At 42.1% G+C, this 17,602-nt stretch overlaps 1 protein-coding gene across 1 annotated transcript in view; it reads left to right on the top strand.

Moving 5' to 3' along the window:
• The window catches only part of MYLK4 (myosin light chain kinase family member 4), a 30,665-nt gene extending 23,512 nt beyond the window's left edge, over positions 1-7,153 (top strand). Inside the window, exons 13-14 of the mRNA XM_035552809.2 lie at positions 736-811; positions 3,094-7,153. Coding sequence (XP_035408702.2) covers positions 736-783 — 48 coding nt within the window. The 3' untranslated portion in view covers positions 784-811; positions 3,094-7,153. The remainder of the gene's footprint in view (positions 1-735; positions 812-3,093) is intronic.
• Positions 7,154-17,602: the final 10,449 nt, after the last annotated feature.

Raw genomic sequence — 17,602 nt, forward strand, 5'->3', positions numbered from 1 at the left:
GTTAGACCATCTTATTAATTAATACAACAATTTTATTAAAATAAGATCAAAGATTGCAATGATAATAAAACAATAGTAGCTCTGTTTGTAAGGTGGTGTGAGTTTTGGGGAGGATGGACTGAGTAGTGTCCTAACAGCTCTATCCTTGATAGATATTCCTATTAAACAAAGTAAGGATAACTAGAAATAGGATGAAATGGGAAATACTAATAATCAAATAAATTGTTATCACTTTAATTGAAACTTAATTTTCTTGATAATCTCCCAGTACAACAATGACCATAAGATTATTAGATTTATAAATGAGCATGCACAGTAAAAATAACAGAGTTTTTCACCTACTGCAGAGGATTTCATAGGGTAGCATTCAACCCGTTTAGTTTGGCTCCAGTGAAGCTCTGATTGCTGCAGCCTGGAGAACAGGCTGGCTTTCCAAATGCTGCAAAGGTACAGGCTGCTCACCTGGTACGCTGCTTCCTATCAGCAATTTTTTTTCTGGGGAAACCCTATCCTCATAGAAACCTCGCAACTCATTTCATCCTTGTGGCTCCTCCTCTGGTATTTTTCTGTTCGTACCTCTTGCACTTTCTAAACTAGCTTCACTAATCATGCTGATGCTGCAGTGTTCTGGCAATACCCTAACTAGAGGTAAGATGGGGCTGATCTTCAATTAATGCTCCAATAATGGCAACTATCTTTCACTATCTTTTTTTTTGTTTGTTTGTTTTTCACTAGAAGAAGGCTAAAGGCACCTGTGTGTCCCAAGCACCCTCAGCTCCATAATCTCTCTGAAACAGCTGCCAAACAGAAGGTTTGTATGGGGTCCTGAGTGTTTCTTCAGACATAAATATCATAGTCCCTGTGTGTAAGGGATCAGTGGGAGGCCAAAAACCTTGCACAGTCCTAACTGCACAGGCCAAAATATATTCACCACCACCATCCTCACTGTTGTTTGGAATGCATTCAAAATGTAAGCTGGCCCTATCACTTATACCAAGTCACAGCAATGTACAAAACCCCTCGTATATATGAAGCCATATGTGCTGCAAACCCTGGCCATTTTAGAGGGAATGGTTATGCTCCCCCTGCCTTTCACGGGGCAGGATTTCACCCAATAACTTCTCAGTGTTGAAAGCTTTCAGGTTTTCATGCTGTGGTTAGGAGTATGGTTTTAAAGGGGTAGAAGTATGAAAAGTAATTACTTTTTAGCAAAAGCCCGGGCCAGACCCTTAGGCAGTTCCAGTAACTGTACTGAAAGAAAAGTGAGGTGTCCCCTAAAAGGAGCTGCTCCACACTTTAGAGGACCCGATTCTGACAGGGCATTTCTCTGCTCTTTCAGTGTGTAGCAGTCAGAACAATCTTGATAGCATCTCTCTGACCCTTTTTTTTTTTTCCATTTTTTTTTTTTTTTTCTGGCTCCCTGTCCTTGCCTTTTCATCAACAAACTCTTCATTCGTGGTTCTCAGGCTGGCTCGGCTGTTTCCCCCAGGGTGGCCAGGAAGAGGCAAAGTCTGCTCTCATGTTGTGTCTCTGGTCTTTGACCAAAGCATGCTCACTCAGCCACTTCGAAATCCGGCTACCTCAGGCAGTGCAACATCTCCATAAACCAGCACACCAATTCCCACAGCCCCTTTTACAATCTACCACAGAAGGTGGGGCCTCTCTTGAAGGACCATGGGAACCACTCAGAGGTTCTGGGGGCACCTCTGGACAAGACTCAGTGGAAGGTCAAGATGAGAACAAGGCTGAGAACACACACACTGTAAAACCACTTCCTTTTAATCATGCATCATGCGTAACAACCAGGATACCAAAATAAAAATGGTCCACTTCTCATCGCATGCAAGTTTTTAGTGCTGTCACCATCCACCATCTGCTTGATAGGGCAGGAGATGTGGTGGGTTTTACTTGCAACAGGTTTTGTCCAGAAACATCTAAAAAAGACAGATTATTGTGAGTGGTTGAAATTTTTGACTAAGCATAAGATTAGCACAGATTTTATGAGTGTGGTGTAGTCCCACACAAGTTATTTATCTTTAAATGAGCTATCTTAAGTATGTGAAGCTGCCTTTCCATGGTACACTGGAGGTCAGTGAAGGCTAAGGTTCTGTTCTTATCTCCTGCTTGCCCTGTGAAGCCACATAACTTCCTGATACATAAAGTCCCAGCATCACCTTCTGCAGTGGGAATCCACTGGGAATGAATAGCTCTCTGTGATCCTCAGCATTCATCCCAGCTTCAGTGGTGCTGGGACATGTTACATGAAGCTTTGGTCCAATCACTGGTGCGCTTCTACATAGTAGATTTCAAAACAGATTTTCCTGGTTGTTTAATCTGTGTTTGCCATTTCAAGCTACTGTCTGCACAGCAACCAAATGCTAAAAAATCTCCTGCTTTAAACCAGGAAGCACTGCATTACACAAATTTCTATTGCCACCAAGATCATCTTTGAGATAAATTGTCTGTCCAATGGCAGTCAAAATTATTTTTAAATAAACCTTTTATAGTTTTGTAAAGTCATAACTTACCCATGATCTAACCTGCAGGAAAACCTGGTTTTGGCTTTTGCAGTGTTATTTCCTCTGTGTGTGTTTTTCTATTTGGAGTTTATTTGAGTTTACTTAATCAGTGGATCTAAAGTCATAGCACTGCTTTGTTTTTAAAGAATCCCTTTAGCTATTTTTATCAGGCAAGTAGTGTGGTTACCACATGTAACCCAAAATAATGCACTCAAGTGCCAGCTGATTTAGGCCTGGCATCATAAATGCTTGCAGTGGTAACACAAATAAATGGAGAGGTTTGCACCCTCCCTTTCCATGCTGGGATCTGTATGACAAGAATGGCAAAAAAGCAGAGTAGCTACATTTCAAGGGAGACCTCCAGGACCTTTTCTCCACTTAACAAAGAAGCCTTGTCTTTTTAAGGTGTCTTTTAATAAGGTGGCTGCAAGAACCCTTTGTAAGCAAGAAGCTTCAGCACTGCTTTCTTTTCCTTATGCACAAAGAAACCACCATGCGGTTGTCCTAGAACGCGTAACCAAATAAAAAAGCACACTGCTGAATTAACTGGATTCTTGTTTTGTTTGTTTTGCAGAAAAGCTGCTGTGTGGTTACTGCTGCTAAGAGATTTGAAAATATCAGCAGTCTTGGTGCTTTACCCCCCTGCCATGACCGAGTCTTTTACTAAATGGACCAACAGCATTTTAGCTGCAGGATAAATCCCAGCATTGCTGAGCTGCTGCTTCTCTATTCAGCTCTCAAAAGAAGGAAAGTATTTCTCCAGTTTGAGGAAGGTGTCTCTTCTGGAGCACCATGTTCTCCATGTCTGGGAGTGCTACATTTGCTTGGTTTCACAACAATCTTTTCTCTAACTTGCCTTCGTGAGGGTCATTTAGTTATCAAAGCTTGTTAGGATTCAAATTATCAGATTAAATTGACTGTTTCTCCTCAGCCAGAAGGCAAATTGGCTCTGTGTTATATGTGTAGCCAAAAATGATTTGACCCTGGAATCAAATCATAGGAAAAACAAACAAACAAACAAACAAAGAGCCAATTTAAAGCTGCATTATGTAGATTTGAAGTTTGTTTTTCCTGTCATCCTAAAATGAGCTAAGGATTAGCTCAATGAAAGTTAAAGCCATGATAATGTACTACCAATGGAAGTGAGAAATTAGGCTTTCCTTGCAGGTAGGTGAATTTGCTGCAACCATGATACATTTTAGGATTTTTTTAGCCTGATGAATTGCTGTTCATTTTAAATACACTTGGATTCATTCAACAAGAAAGAAAACAAGGCACTATTCACTCATACCCATGCAGGATCTTGTCTCCACTTTGCAAGTGTAACTCAGAGCTGCTCCTTATAACCTCTGTTTTTCTAGTTTTCATTTCTTATATTGCTACGAAGTCCTTCTGACTCCTAAGTAAGGAAAAAATGGGAATCAAAACAGCTGAATTCTTTACCTGATATTGTTTGAGTATGGCTCTTCATTAAGTGAATCTGAATCTTACTTGCCTGGGCTGCAAGATTAAAATAATAAGAATTATTCCCTGCTGTATATGGCTTTCTGACAGCTTGGTTTCAGAACTACATACATGCAAAATATAGCAAGTGTTTTATTCCATGATGCTCACGTATCGCAGTGCCTTTAGGTTTTCTTTGATTAATCCAGTTCTGATAAAACTACATATTAACATAGTAATATCTATATATTTATCTATACATTTCATACATATTTATATTTGAATTATGTCTTTTATTAAAGGGGATCAACATAAAGACAAAACTCAACAGCATTATTCATCACTACCCAGTGCATTGTTTTCATACCTTCGTCCTTTCTGAATAGCACTCATATATGAAATAAAAGGGGCCCATTAATGGGACATCACATCATGACATTCTCTACAGCCAGTTTGATCCAATGCTTTAACGCCATTGTAGTAGATTTATTGAGACTGCTTCTGTAAACAAACAGGGCTTTTTACAGCTGTGAAATCTAAGAAATACTGATGTGTTGTAATAGTTGTTGCAAATAGATGAGAACCATTACTACAATCACACAATGGTTTACCATGTAACTATGATACCATGTAGAGCACTGCCACCTCAAAATCCTTATCTGTAGTCTTAACTGAAGTAAATGTTGACTAGCAGAAATGGAAGTCTCTCTGGGAAAGTTGCTCTTGAGCAGCCTCAATGCAAGAAAACCAGAATGTGACCTTGAGATAGAAACTAGTTTGCTTATTTTTAGTCACCATTCAAGTTTCCATGTGCAAAATAAACAGAGAAGCTACCTTTCTGTTAGGGCTGGAATTCCCACTCCTATCTGACTACCTTCAAAACAGTTAGCTTTTTGTGCAGTAAACAACTCAATGATCATACTAACATACAGCAGGCTAACTTTGGAATGACTAGATCTCATCATGCATTTCAGTGCCAGTATTGTAGGTTTGAGTTTTGTTTTTCCTGTGGTGGACATTTACATGAGTATGAATAATTGCATGTCATTTTGACTCTTAGTAACTATACTAAAATAACAGTGTGACTATAGTCTTATCTGGTTTGTTGATCAGTTAAACTAAGAGAATTTATCATTTGTAGATCTGTGCAGCTGAGTTGTGATGCAGAGCTTCATGCCATAAGGATCAGCCCCATGTTAGGGTGTGTTGCACTGAGTCAGGCACTGATACTCCAGGAGTCTACTGGCGAACGTGGCCTCTTACACACAGCCACAGAGATCATCTGTACAGCTCTCTGTCAGAAATACACACACATAAATTACTAGGGAGGGTGGGTATATTTCACCTGCTTTGAGAGGGAAGGCCCTTTCAAAAGGCTTGAGTCAAGGAGGGGGTACCTCTCTACTTCCTTGCTTGTGCAACTGGGCAGGGTGCTGATATTTTCGAGGGATTTAAATTCCATTGTCACTAACATGGATAATGATGGTCACATTCTTGAGTCTCATCTGTAAAGTGCCCCACTGCTCCTGTAACGAGGGGTGAAGCAGGGATGGGACAGTTGGAGGGGGTTTGACTGCGCGAGTGTCTACAGTGACTAATGTCTGGCACAAGCGCAGGACTACAGGTATCCAGCTGAGGAGGAAAAATCCCAAGCGTACTTCTTGCTATTGCCCCAAAGACTCTAGATTTGCAGCACTGAGACAAAAGGGAGGCATATGCATTACTATGAACATAAGTGCTATTAAGGGTAAAAAAAAATTACACTGCTGCATAATTATCACTACCATGTATAGTGGTGTGCCTGAGAAAAGTGTCTCCAGAGATGCTTGTTTGTATCTTTGCTGACTGTTGCAGTTTAGTTAAATAATACTTGACACAGCTCCATTTTAGTGCCTTCCTAATGCTGTCTCATTGCACTTTGAGCAGCATGCTGTTCTGTGTGTGTTTAAGTTTGTTGTTGATTGTTTTCCTTAAATATATTCTATAATGACTAATAACTAAAGACTGCTATATTGCTTTGACACATCACTATTTATTTCCTACTAGGTAATAATAAGTTGGTTAAGTTCTATTAAGTCAACTGCATCTATGTGAGTTTGCTTATTGTTCATTTTTGTTGCATATTGGTTTGAGAGACTTTATTTGGAAACTGTGAATTACCATGCTTGAGAGCGGGTTTAGGTGTGAAGGGCACTTTACTTTAGCTGTAGTTACTCCATTCAGCTCTATAACCACAGACAGTCAGAGGTGGCTGCAGGTTCTGCAAGAATCACAAGGGAACAGAGTGATCTGGAAACATCAGTTGTGGTAGAAGGGATAAAGTGCCAAGATGAAGTATTTGTTCTGTGTATGCCATTGTATTCTTCCAGACATGAAAATTAGAGGTCATACCATTGGAACACAGTGATTTATACCAGGCGATGACTTGACCCCAAGTTTGCATATAGACTCTCTGCTAGGCTGCAAAAAGGAAAATAACTTTCTGTTCACACAGGCAACTTTAACAATTATATTACACAGCAACCCTTCTGCAGGAATGACCTGTGGGAATTCACGGGGAGCTGAAGACACTCTCTGACTGCCAAGTTCTCCCATGGTCTTGGAGGTAACTTTACTTAGGGAAGCACAACTTCATTTGTCCGGCATTTAAAAGAATTAGGATGCTGTTATTCCTAATTCTATAGATACAGCAGAGAGACCCAGCTAGGTAAAACCTCAGAGTTTTGCTCAGGTTATACTAGAGTAGTCTAACATTATCATCAGAGTTATATGCAAATTTGTTTCATTCAAGGTGGGATGCTAGTGGCTTTCCAACTCTTTACATGTTGAACAACCTGGAGGCTATGAAATGGGTAAAAACCTCTACCACAGAAATATTTCCATACTATCATATCCATATTTGTGCAAACCTGGAGCTGGTCACTCCCCTGAGTACCCTCATAAGGTAAGCAGCTGGCAATCTGTGATAATCTGGTCTGGAGATTACAACAGAAGCTACTTTTTAATTTCTTTTCCATATTCCTCTAATGTCAGAAACTGAAAAAAACTTAAAAACTAAGATAAACTCTTCTGTAACTTGATTCCTAGCAGGAATAACAGTGCAGCTCCACAGAATTAAATAAAGGAAGTGCTTGGTCCACATTTTGAGATGCAAGTAGCACAAGACCCCAGTTTAATCTCCCCTCCTCACCAAAAAAAAAATAATATATATATATATATATATATAAATAAATTAAACTACTTTGCCCTAGTCTTCAGCAGTTAAAATAAAAAGAACCTTACTTTTTTAGCAGTTGAAGTAGTTCATTGAAGATATATTTTTCTGCAGTGGTTAAATTGCTGCAGAAAGAGTCAAGATACTTTAGCATCTTCAGTTCAGTGCTGACATTACAAATTACTGGCAGCCTTTTTCAGCAAAATGGCCCCTGCCAGCAAGTGTTCTGCTTTTCTCCACTGATGGGGATCTGAAAACTTGCCATCCCCTTCCCCTGGCCTCACCAGTAAGCAGAGCGTTCCTTAGCTTGTGGAGTCTTAATATGGGATAAGGATTGTAATTCTGCTTAGTGTCAAGCCTGCAGTGGTGATGAATGAGCACCAATGCTCCAAACTCCTTCCTGCTTTCAAGGAGGATGCTGCAATTTCACATACTACTTCTGGTGTCACCGATATATACTTGTCCTCATGTCTCCTGTAAATAAAACTAAACACTGCATGAATCCATTTAGGGACATTAGACTCTTTCACCTTCCATGAAGGCTTAATAACTGAACAACTAACTACCTGTTTCAAGTATTAGATGAAGACTGGTAGATATAATGCTTTGTAAATACGTTGTTTAGCTCTGTCAGTAGAGTTAGCAATCACATTTTGGTGTGGCAGAACTAATGTTTATGTACCCCACAGCAACTTCTCTTAGACAACAGGCATATGAGAACTAAATCACAAAGCATGTGGATTTTAATGTACCGTATCATTTTCATTGCACATCTGGTTTTGTAGATTAACTCATGTATCTCCAGTACGTGTTCTTTCATGAAAAACATAAAGCAACCTTGTAAACAGATGACAGGAATAAATGCTGATTTTGTTTACTCCATCGTTTTTGTTTATTGTATTTAATGTGCCTGTCATTTATGCTAGTAAGCAATAGAAAGAAACAGTGACTTTTTGCCAGGTACTAGCTATGAAGGTCTCTAGGTACATAAAGGAAGAGTAATTTCCATTGAAACAAATGCAGATACCTAAGCCAAAGGTCTGCTCAGGCTTACAGTTTCTACTCACCCCTTGTAGCAAAGCCACTACTCTCTCTGCAAATCACTAGGGCTTGGCGTACCCTTGGACAAAATCTTGCTGCACATCCTCAGATCAGATCAGTGGAGAGGAAAGAAGAAATTGCTGATATTTCTAGTGCTCATTCATTCAATGCAGCTGGTGCCAGTCTTTTATCCCTAAATAGTTACACTTTGGACTGTTGGCTAGTTATTCAGTATTGCTGTCTGAGGAACATACTGAACCCATGTAGGAGATCACCAACTAATAAAACAACCTGAAATCAAAAGGAATATTTCCTGCAGTGTTAAATTAACCTCAAATTGGACTTTCTAATTAAAAAAAAAAAAAAAGCAAGAAAAATAGGAAAATGTTATAGGATGAGAAAGCAGGAAGCAACCTCTCACTGGCACTGGGCTATATTCAGCGGGCAGCACTTTTCCTCCATGGTTTATGCACAACTCGGGTTGCAACACTTGAGACATTTACAATGCTTGAGGACCTGAGGACCGGCTTTGATTTCTTACAGTAGAAGTCACACTTAATTCCAAGCTTTCCAGGTATAAGATCTAAGCATGCAACAGGACATTTAATCTATAAGTTAAATTGACCAAAATGTTACCCCCATCCCCGGGGGAGCGCCACAATCCTTGCCAACACAGAGCAAAGCCAGCACAACCCAGCTGGTAGATCCTGGGGCTGGAGGGAGCAAAGAGCCCAGGAAACAATTTTCTGAGAGCTGAGTGTAGGACATGCAGATGCTGCCTCTTAGCACCAGCTCGATGCAGCCCTGAGACCAGTGATCCTTTCAACAGAGCTCTGCTGGGTTGCCTCTTTCTTGGTGTGTGTCCTATGCAAGGAGATGAGAGGTTGCTCTTCCAAGTTAGTGGGCTGTGTAGCCTTTGCACAAAGGCTCTGTCTTCTCTTTCTCCTGAAAAAGTCTTCTAACAGTCCTTAATGTTATCTGTGACATGGTGTTATTTGGACTTACTGAGGTGCTGCACCCATGTTTGCTCTTCATTTGCTTTTCTGAAGCCAGTCACTGTTTTTTTTTTAGTTTTAAATGCCTTTGACCCTCATGTAGGAATTTTTTTTTTCCTTGAAAATATTAGCATCTGGGCTTTATAGCTGATGAGGAAGACTTTGCCATAGTACCTCAGTCATCTCAACAGCTCCTGCTAAATACATGCCACTGGCAAAAATAAAATAATGTGGATAAAATAACACTCGGCTCCCTACATGTGTCTGTAAAGCAACTCCACACTTTTAAAATGTGTTCGCTAACTGCATGTGGTTAAAAATATGTTGACTACAGGAAAAAAGTCCAACAAGGGACATTCATAATTCTTCATTAATTAATAGTCAACCCTTTTTCTCCCCCAATTATTTCAAACACCTGCTCACAGTAAATTTCCTTTGCAATTTTTTAATGCTACTTTAATATTACCCAGGACTTGGAAACATACACTAAGCTTGTCTTAGTTTTAATTATTTTCAAATTAATTTTAATTTTCTGAATATTTTCAGTCCTGCCCATTTGTTCAATAAAACCGAATTTTAATTTTAATTTTTTATTTATTTTTTTTTCTTAAAGGCCTCCTAAAGTTTCCAGAGACTGCTTTTATGGGCTGTTTTAATGAAAGATTTTGGAAAGGGACTGGAGATTTCCAAATTCCTCTCTTGAAGACTCCTCATCCAGAGAGAAGGGAAGGGGGGAAAAAAAAAAAAGATCACTTCACCCAGGGTGACGCACTTTTCTTGCCCATGGCAGGTACTCATTTGGGAGCTAATCCATCACGCACTCAGGGAGCTGTGGGTCCCTCGGGTCTTGGTGACTTTGGTGAGAGGTGAGGACACGAGGACCCAGTGCTCACAGCTCCAGGTGATGTTATCTTAGGTAGGGCTGGAACTGCAGAGTGCTTCTCGCCCTCTTTGGATCAGGAAACAAACCAGTGAAAGCCCTGGCAGCCAGTGCAGTGCATACAGTCATGTAAAAAAGCACACAGAAACAACCTTTGACATCCTAAGATCAGAAGCAGGTTATTTTCCGCCCTTAAATACCGCAAGCAGTTATAAGGAAATAAATGCAAGCCAAATAGCGCTGGTGTGAACCAGGGAGCATGTGGACTGTCGTCCCCTCAGTGCTGCTCCTGCCTCTGCTGTGCTCCTATTTTATCCTCAGGTGCTGAGCTGCCCAGCCCAAAGCCTCCTGACCTGCACCCATCCCCACTGGGTACACGAGGAACATGCTCACTGCCACCAAAAATCAGATGTGAAGCAATCTTCAGGGCATAACTGATTCTTATCCAGATCAGAAAGAGGAAGGGAAGTGAACCTTGTCCTTTTCCAGACTCACCCACCCCTCACCAGCTAACTTAAATGCACCTCCCCTCTTTGCTTTGGGTGTCCAGTCATTGTTTCATAACCTCTTCTTTGGCTAGCTCCATAACATATGTAGGTGTGACATTTGACCACTGAAAACAGGTCATGGCAAATGATGTTCAAGGGTGATCTCGGTCCTTCAGAAGCAAAAGTGAGTCCGCAGAGAGGATACCAAGACACCTCACTTGCAGCAGAGCAAATTCCTTAAATATACCAATCCCATTTTGGACTGTGTGGGCTCAGAGGCTGGAAATGGCTTAGAAATACATGGCAGGGTCTTTCCTCACTGAAATGTGTTCAGGTCACTGTCCTTCAGACTGGTCACTGTTCAGTGTGCAAGCATGCAGCTAGCTTGATTTCCTTGCATATCAGCGAGATGGATCCTGACTGTGGATGCCTTCCTGAGCTGTGGCCAAAATCAGCAGCCAGCCAGCACCACTGGGGTAGAGCTGAGAGCAATGAGAAGGTGATGTCCCCATGGGGAGCGTCTCAAGAGGCGAAGAGCAGGTACAACCCCTAGGGCCAGGCAGCCCCAGGCAGAGCCCTGCAGCTGATGCTGAGCAAGGACGCCGCTTGGGACACCTTGCTGCAAACGGCTGCTGTGGCCGCGAGAGGTCAGCATTGTTGTTTCTTAGTCAATAAAAAGGTCCCTTCAATCTCTTTATTGAGGGGCTGCCTTGGAAAGTCAAGCTGTATCCAGACCTGCCCACGCTGGCTGGGGTGCACAGTGCTGTGGCACCCCCAAGTCCCACTAAGGGACCGCCTCGCCAGCCCCTCCATGCGGAGATGGGTGGCCTTTCAAACCCCTCCAGCTGATATAACACTTTATTTTCAGGCACTGCACAAAATACAGGTTTTAGCCTGTATTTATATGACGTAGAAGGACGCAGGGAAGCGCCTGAGGTACGATACCAGAAAGGGATCAGAGGGCTTGTGCAACATGGAGACTGGCCAAGGCAAATGTGGGGAACAAATGGAGGAGCCAGGAGAGCTTTTTGCTTACTGCTGTTTCATACCACTCTCACGTTAGCCACAGCGCTACCTTAGCTCCTCTGCAGAACAGGAACAGCAGACAGATCTGATTTAGGATTTGCATATAAATCAGCTGACATAAGTAGAAAAGCATGAAGAAACGTGCACACCCCTCTCATAAATAGAGAGCTCTCCACCATATGGTTTGTACATCGAGAGAGAGATTCTATCAGATATTAAACCCATTGAGTGAGATGACGACCACTCTTCTACTGGCTTCAATGGGATGTGAGAGCATTAGGCAACAACTAGGGCTGGTTCTTTATGTCGTAAAACACCTATTCTGTCTTCGCTCTGTGCACAGAAATCCTATGGTTGTCCTGAGGAAAAGGACAAGAACAGAGGTCTCAAGTTCCATGTGTTATCTCTTCCTCTGTTTCTATAAAAGCTAAACAAACATAACTGAAGTAGAAACAGAAATTATATGATCTGAGAAGGCTTCTGTGATGGCCATGTCTGCTGTTCAATACATAAAATGACATAAATCCTCATGCAATTGTTTTTTAAACTTTTTTTTTTTTTTTTAGCACATTTAAAAAAATACATCTTATGTCTTCTGCTTTTGTTCACCTTTTAGCCTTTGGGTCTTGCCCTACATTTGCCAGGTTTAACAAATCCCTACTAGCAAGCATCTTCTCCTCACTTATGTGCTTCTAGACTGACCAAGCTCATTCGTTACCTTTTCTTTAAGATAATTCTCTTTCCCTTTTTCACCATTTTCATGTATCTCTTTCATATGCATATGTTTGCTTTCTGATGCCATTCTTAAACTGCAGACACCGTAATACAACACAGCATGCCATTATCTGTCACCTCAGTGTCAGGTGTAATAGAAGAATGGGGTCCTTCGTATTCATTCCCCATCTGCCCATTTCCATGCTCCTGGTTGCCATTAGTCTTGCTGGTGGTCATCAGGTCAATAACTTACAGCAAAGACCTGCAAGTTCCCAGTGCCTGGATTTCACCACTTGCCAGGACACAAGTTCCCAGTCCTTGAGCAGGCCTGAATTCCTTCGGCACTTGGCTAACAACATCAGTGTGTAGGTGGCAGTTCCTGGGCTCCTGAAAATAAATGCTGTTTTTCCATGAGTGACCCTGCCTTCTCTCTGTGTACCAGGTGCAGAACCCATATGACAGCAGTGTCTCAGGTCAGTCCAAGGGTTTTCACCCCAGTCCCTGGTGGCTGGAGCTATATATCCTCTCGATCAAAGCTTAAATTCCAAAGAAACAAGTGGCATCAGCAGTGAAGACTTGTTATGGAAATGTTGCATAAATAAAGAAAGGCTCTGTTTGTGGGGGTCAAGGGAAGGAAAATATCCACAGCAAGTATGGCAGTGAGCTAGGAAGTAATCCAGGCTTAAGAAAAGTCAGAAAACTGGCTCACTGTAAGCTCACGATATTGATGGTGGTAGAAGTGAGGAAATCTAGCAGTATTACATTTGCCAGTGAGGAAAAAGTATTTTTGAGAGTTTAGCAGAATGTTTGAATGGAAGTTGGAGAAGAAATGAGAAAAAATTCATCTGCTTCATTGCTTAATTGCTTTTCACCTTTACAACTACTGCCATAGCATGATAATGTCCAGGGGTCCTGCTCTGAGATCATTTCGCTTTTCCATCTCATGACTGAGAGAGTCCCTCACCCGCACAGTTTGCAGTCCAAGCAGACAAGCAAGCTGAAGACAGCGAAGAGAACAGAGGTGCAAAGTGGCTTGGCCAGAGTCTGCTCCCATTCCAGCCCTGCTCACACGCTGCTCTCCTGTCTAAACAAGCTGCATTCCCAGCTGCTGGCCACCACCCACCCCTACCACCAGCAAGCCCCTGCCACCCAGGTGTGCTGCTTCACCACTTGTGTGAGTGCTCCCCAGCCTTTCCCAAGCAAAAACAGAGCTCAGGCAGTAGATCATTGCTAACCCAGTTCATGCTGACAGAGAGCAGCTAATAAACACTCACAAATGCAGCTCTGGCAGCAGCTCTGGCAGAGGGAAGATGATGAACAGCCAGGGGTGGGATGAAGCTTCTCATGTCCACAGCCAGCTCGGCTGCAGGCTGGTGGACCAGCGAGCGTGTTCTGTGGAAGAGCTTCAACTCCAGCCTCTGGTGCTTATCCCAGCTGCAGCTCCTGCTGCCTGCACAAGTCCCTGACACAGGCAGGGAATGTGGCTAGGTCACCTGAAAAAAGTGGGCGGTTAAGTGGGGTCATGAATGTGAGCCCAGCAGCTCAGCTAGACATTGACAAATCTATTAGTCATCCCGAGGATAAAATGGGTAAAGGAGAGGAGAAGACTACAGAAAATAGTTTGTTACAAATAGGCAAAATCAGGCAGCAGAAGGTGGAGGACACAATCCCACTCACACTCTGCTTCCTGCCGTGGTGAGCACCTCTGAAGGCAAGGCAATGTTATCAGTGATTTGGTTAGACAGGGTCGGGGCCCTCGGTTGTGCTGGTTTGTGGGGAAGGGTCTCACCCCAGCACAGTGAGAGGTCAAACGCTGGCCTAATTCTCCTGCCAACCCCAACCCTGTGTTCTTGCGTTTGCATTTAAATGGGAAAAGCTCCACGCTGTATAGCATGTGCTGACACCAACTTTCACGTTCAGGTATCGCAGGGTTCCTAACCAGCAAAGGCACGAGGGATGGGCAATCTCAAAAGACAGCCACAGTGAGATGGGCAGCATCTTCTCTCTCTGCTACCACCTGAACCAAAGCAATAAGGAACAGACCAAAAGTGCTGGCAAAGCAGATGGAGGGAGGCCTTAATTTCTTGAGCAAACTCCTGAGTAGTAGCATATTCCACGTAAAGGCAGCACTGTTAATTTTGAGCATCAAAGCTTCAACACCTTCCAAAATCCTGAGAGTGGCTTAAAGATGCTGAGACTTCTTAAAAAAAAAAATAAAATATAAGTCAATTTCTTTTTATTTTCCTTTGGGTTTTGGAGTCTTTTGGGGAGAATTTTCTTCCTCTTTGTTGCAAAAATAAAGGTTTACCTTTTGCTCTGAATGAATGCAGAGAGCCTTCTGGAATCCCTTGATTCCAGCTTCTGGCTCTTTAAGGGAAACACCAAAAGTCATTAAGATGTGCAATTAAATCATGACCGTGGCTAACACAGCAAATATAAATGCAAACCCTGCCCTAGAGAACAAAGACCCATTCATTCTGCCTAAATTGGTTTGAGACTTGCTTGCTGCTTCTTTTTTTTTCCCCCCGTCCTTATTTCTTCAGAACGCTGGGGAACTTTCTTGGCTTGCGCCACATCCTGGATAGTTAGAAAAGCCCATGCTCAGCAGCCTGAGTCCACCTTGCCTCCTGTCTGCCACCCCTCCACAAAAATGGGGTTACAGGCAAACATCAGCAGAGAGTGAGCAAGAATAAAGAGCCTTGATAACTGAGGTAAAGTGGCCATTGTGCAACTATGAACGATAGGGGTAGAAATATAGGAGCTGGAAATGTCAAAAGGCAGCTGAGGTTGCATTTCTTATTGGAAGTAATAGGTGAGGGAAGATCAGTCGTCGGCAGGCGCTCTTACTTCATACATCGAGAAGGATTTGCCAGCAAAGGATATTAATGACCTGAGAGTGAATTGCAAGTCCACGAGGGAAATCTGAACTGAAAATGGAAAAGACAGAAAGCTAGGCAGGGGGATTTGTATTGGGTTAAAGTGTCAACATTTAGAGATGGATGGATCACTGTAGCTCAGACTAGGAGGAAAAAGGAAAAGAAAAAAGAAAAAAAAATACCTCTCAACAAAGAAACCAAAGTAAACAGCAAACCACAACACCAGTGCCTCCCTTTACCCCAAATTTAAGGCTCTGCCAGCTTGACCTTTTTTGCTTGGTCATAAATGTGCAACAGAATTGGCTCAAAGGTTAAAAGTGGCAGTATACAGAGGGGCAAATTGCCTCTGCCACCCTTCAAAAACTGTTTTTGTCCCTTCTCTACGTCTCCCCCCTTTTTTTTAACTCTCAAAAGTCAGCTTCATCTCTCAGGTATTCAGTGAGATTTCCTTGCCCCACCACCTGTTACCAGATGAAGGAAATTCAGAAGGTAGTGCATCCAAAGGGGCTGTTGGCCAGGTAGGTGGAAGGGTGCAATACTTTGGGATGTGTTTTTTTGGAGACCACAATTTGTACCGGAGTGCTCTGTTTTATAGTCCTATCTCTGTTCCTGTCATGAATATATATTACAAGATGTAATCTATGAAAAATATCTCCCATATTTTTCACTCAACAGAAGTTCTCTATTTAAACGGGAGGACCACACATTTGAGATATTATGCCCATGCTGCAATTTACAGGATGGACTGGGGCCTTTTTTTTTTTTTTTTTTTTTTTTCCCTTCTTAGGAATCATTTAAGTTCCAGGCATTTCCATGACTATTTATGCCCCTTAATCCCTACAAACTGGCTGAGTGCCTTGGATTTGTCTTCCTCTTTATGCAATGAGGCATGGTCCACTTGGGCCCTATAGCTTGCTAATGCAAAAAGTGGCCATGTGTGAGCCAGGAGAGGGGCCATGGGAGGGGACCAGGGGGTCCGTGCTCCTGGCACGGGGCAGGTCATGGGAGGGCCCTGGGTTTTCACGAGCCTCTCATGAGGAGACAGTTGAGTGCCGGTCCAAGGAACAACATAAAACTGGCACAAAATTCCTTTTTCTTTCAAGCTACAGGGTTTTTCAATCAACTACAGATTTTAGCTGCAACTTGTGAAATTTGGCTGCTGCTTAGGCTTAATTTATTAACAGTTTAATCCAAACTTACAGGAGATTAGCCAAATTTGTCACTGTGCATGGCCAAACTAGAAATTGGTCCTAGTTTCACCGGAGATAGAGATTCCTTATGAATTCCCCAGGATGCCTTGATTTTGGATATATGAGAAACATAGAACCACCAAAATCCAATCCACCTCCCGGTTCCACTCTTTTCTCTTCCAGTTCTAAATGTAAGTTGTGCTGCGGTGTGTGAAAAACATTTACACAAATTTCCCGCACTTTCCCAAATCTCAACCTGTATTCCAGGAAAGCATATGAGTTAGCTTTTTCCCAAAGTCATTCAGCCACTGCTAAATAAAATAGACGAAGGAACTGGGCTACTTCAGGAGCTCACACCAGTGTTATGAGGGTTGGTTTTCATGTTAACAGGAAACCAATCAAAACTTCCTTCATGTCATCTTTCTGGTGGCATTTTTTCTTAAATCCTTCATTTTATCTCAGAAGCATCGTCCCACGTTTTTTTCCTGACAGCATTCCTAAGGTTGTTAGTTGCTCTATGGTCAACTGAGCTGGTCAAAAATGCTATACAACATTTGGATTTTCCAACTTTTTAAAATAAATTTTAGAAGTTTACACAACTAGTAAAAGTATTCTGAAAGCCTCATATATAATTTTGTTGCTTTTAAGCAAATAGGTTGACTAGATAAAGCACTTTAAACAGCTAGGATTGAACATGCCCATTCTATAGTTCTCACAAGAAAGGCTTAAGACATTAAGAAGTTCAGTCTATGATGAAGGTTTCCAACTTTCATCCCTTAGCTCAGTGAATTGTCAATTACACCTCCACAGACTGAAGAGGCTACACTGGCTGCTTCAATTTTATGCCAGAAAATTAACAGACGTGTTTTCTGGGATGTCCAGACAGATGGGCTCATTTCTAGAGCATTTCTTCCATCAGGACACATGAGAAAGAACAGAATATTGGTGAAGGATGGGATTCAAGAGAAGAAAAAAATACACTTATTAGCCAGCACCATAGCAGAAGGCCAACGGAGTGAGCATGGAAAGGAGGTGTGCGTAAGCTCTGAGGAAGTTCCCCCCTTCCGTATTGCAGTGGATATCTGCATCACTGCTCTTCTTTCTTTTTTTGTTTAATCTGACTTGCAAGAAGAATCAGATTTTCGCCTGTCTAGAAAATGTCGGGCACCAGTTAAAACACACCCTGGTTCAGCAGAAACCAAAGCCCAGACACACA

This window comes from Cygnus atratus, chromosome 2 (genome assembly GCF_013377495.2).
Source record: "Cygnus atratus isolate AKBS03 ecotype Queensland, Australia chromosome 2, CAtr_DNAZoo_HiC_assembly, whole genome shotgun sequence".
NCBI lineage: Eukaryota > Metazoa > Chordata > Aves > Anseriformes > Anatidae > Cygnus > Cygnus atratus.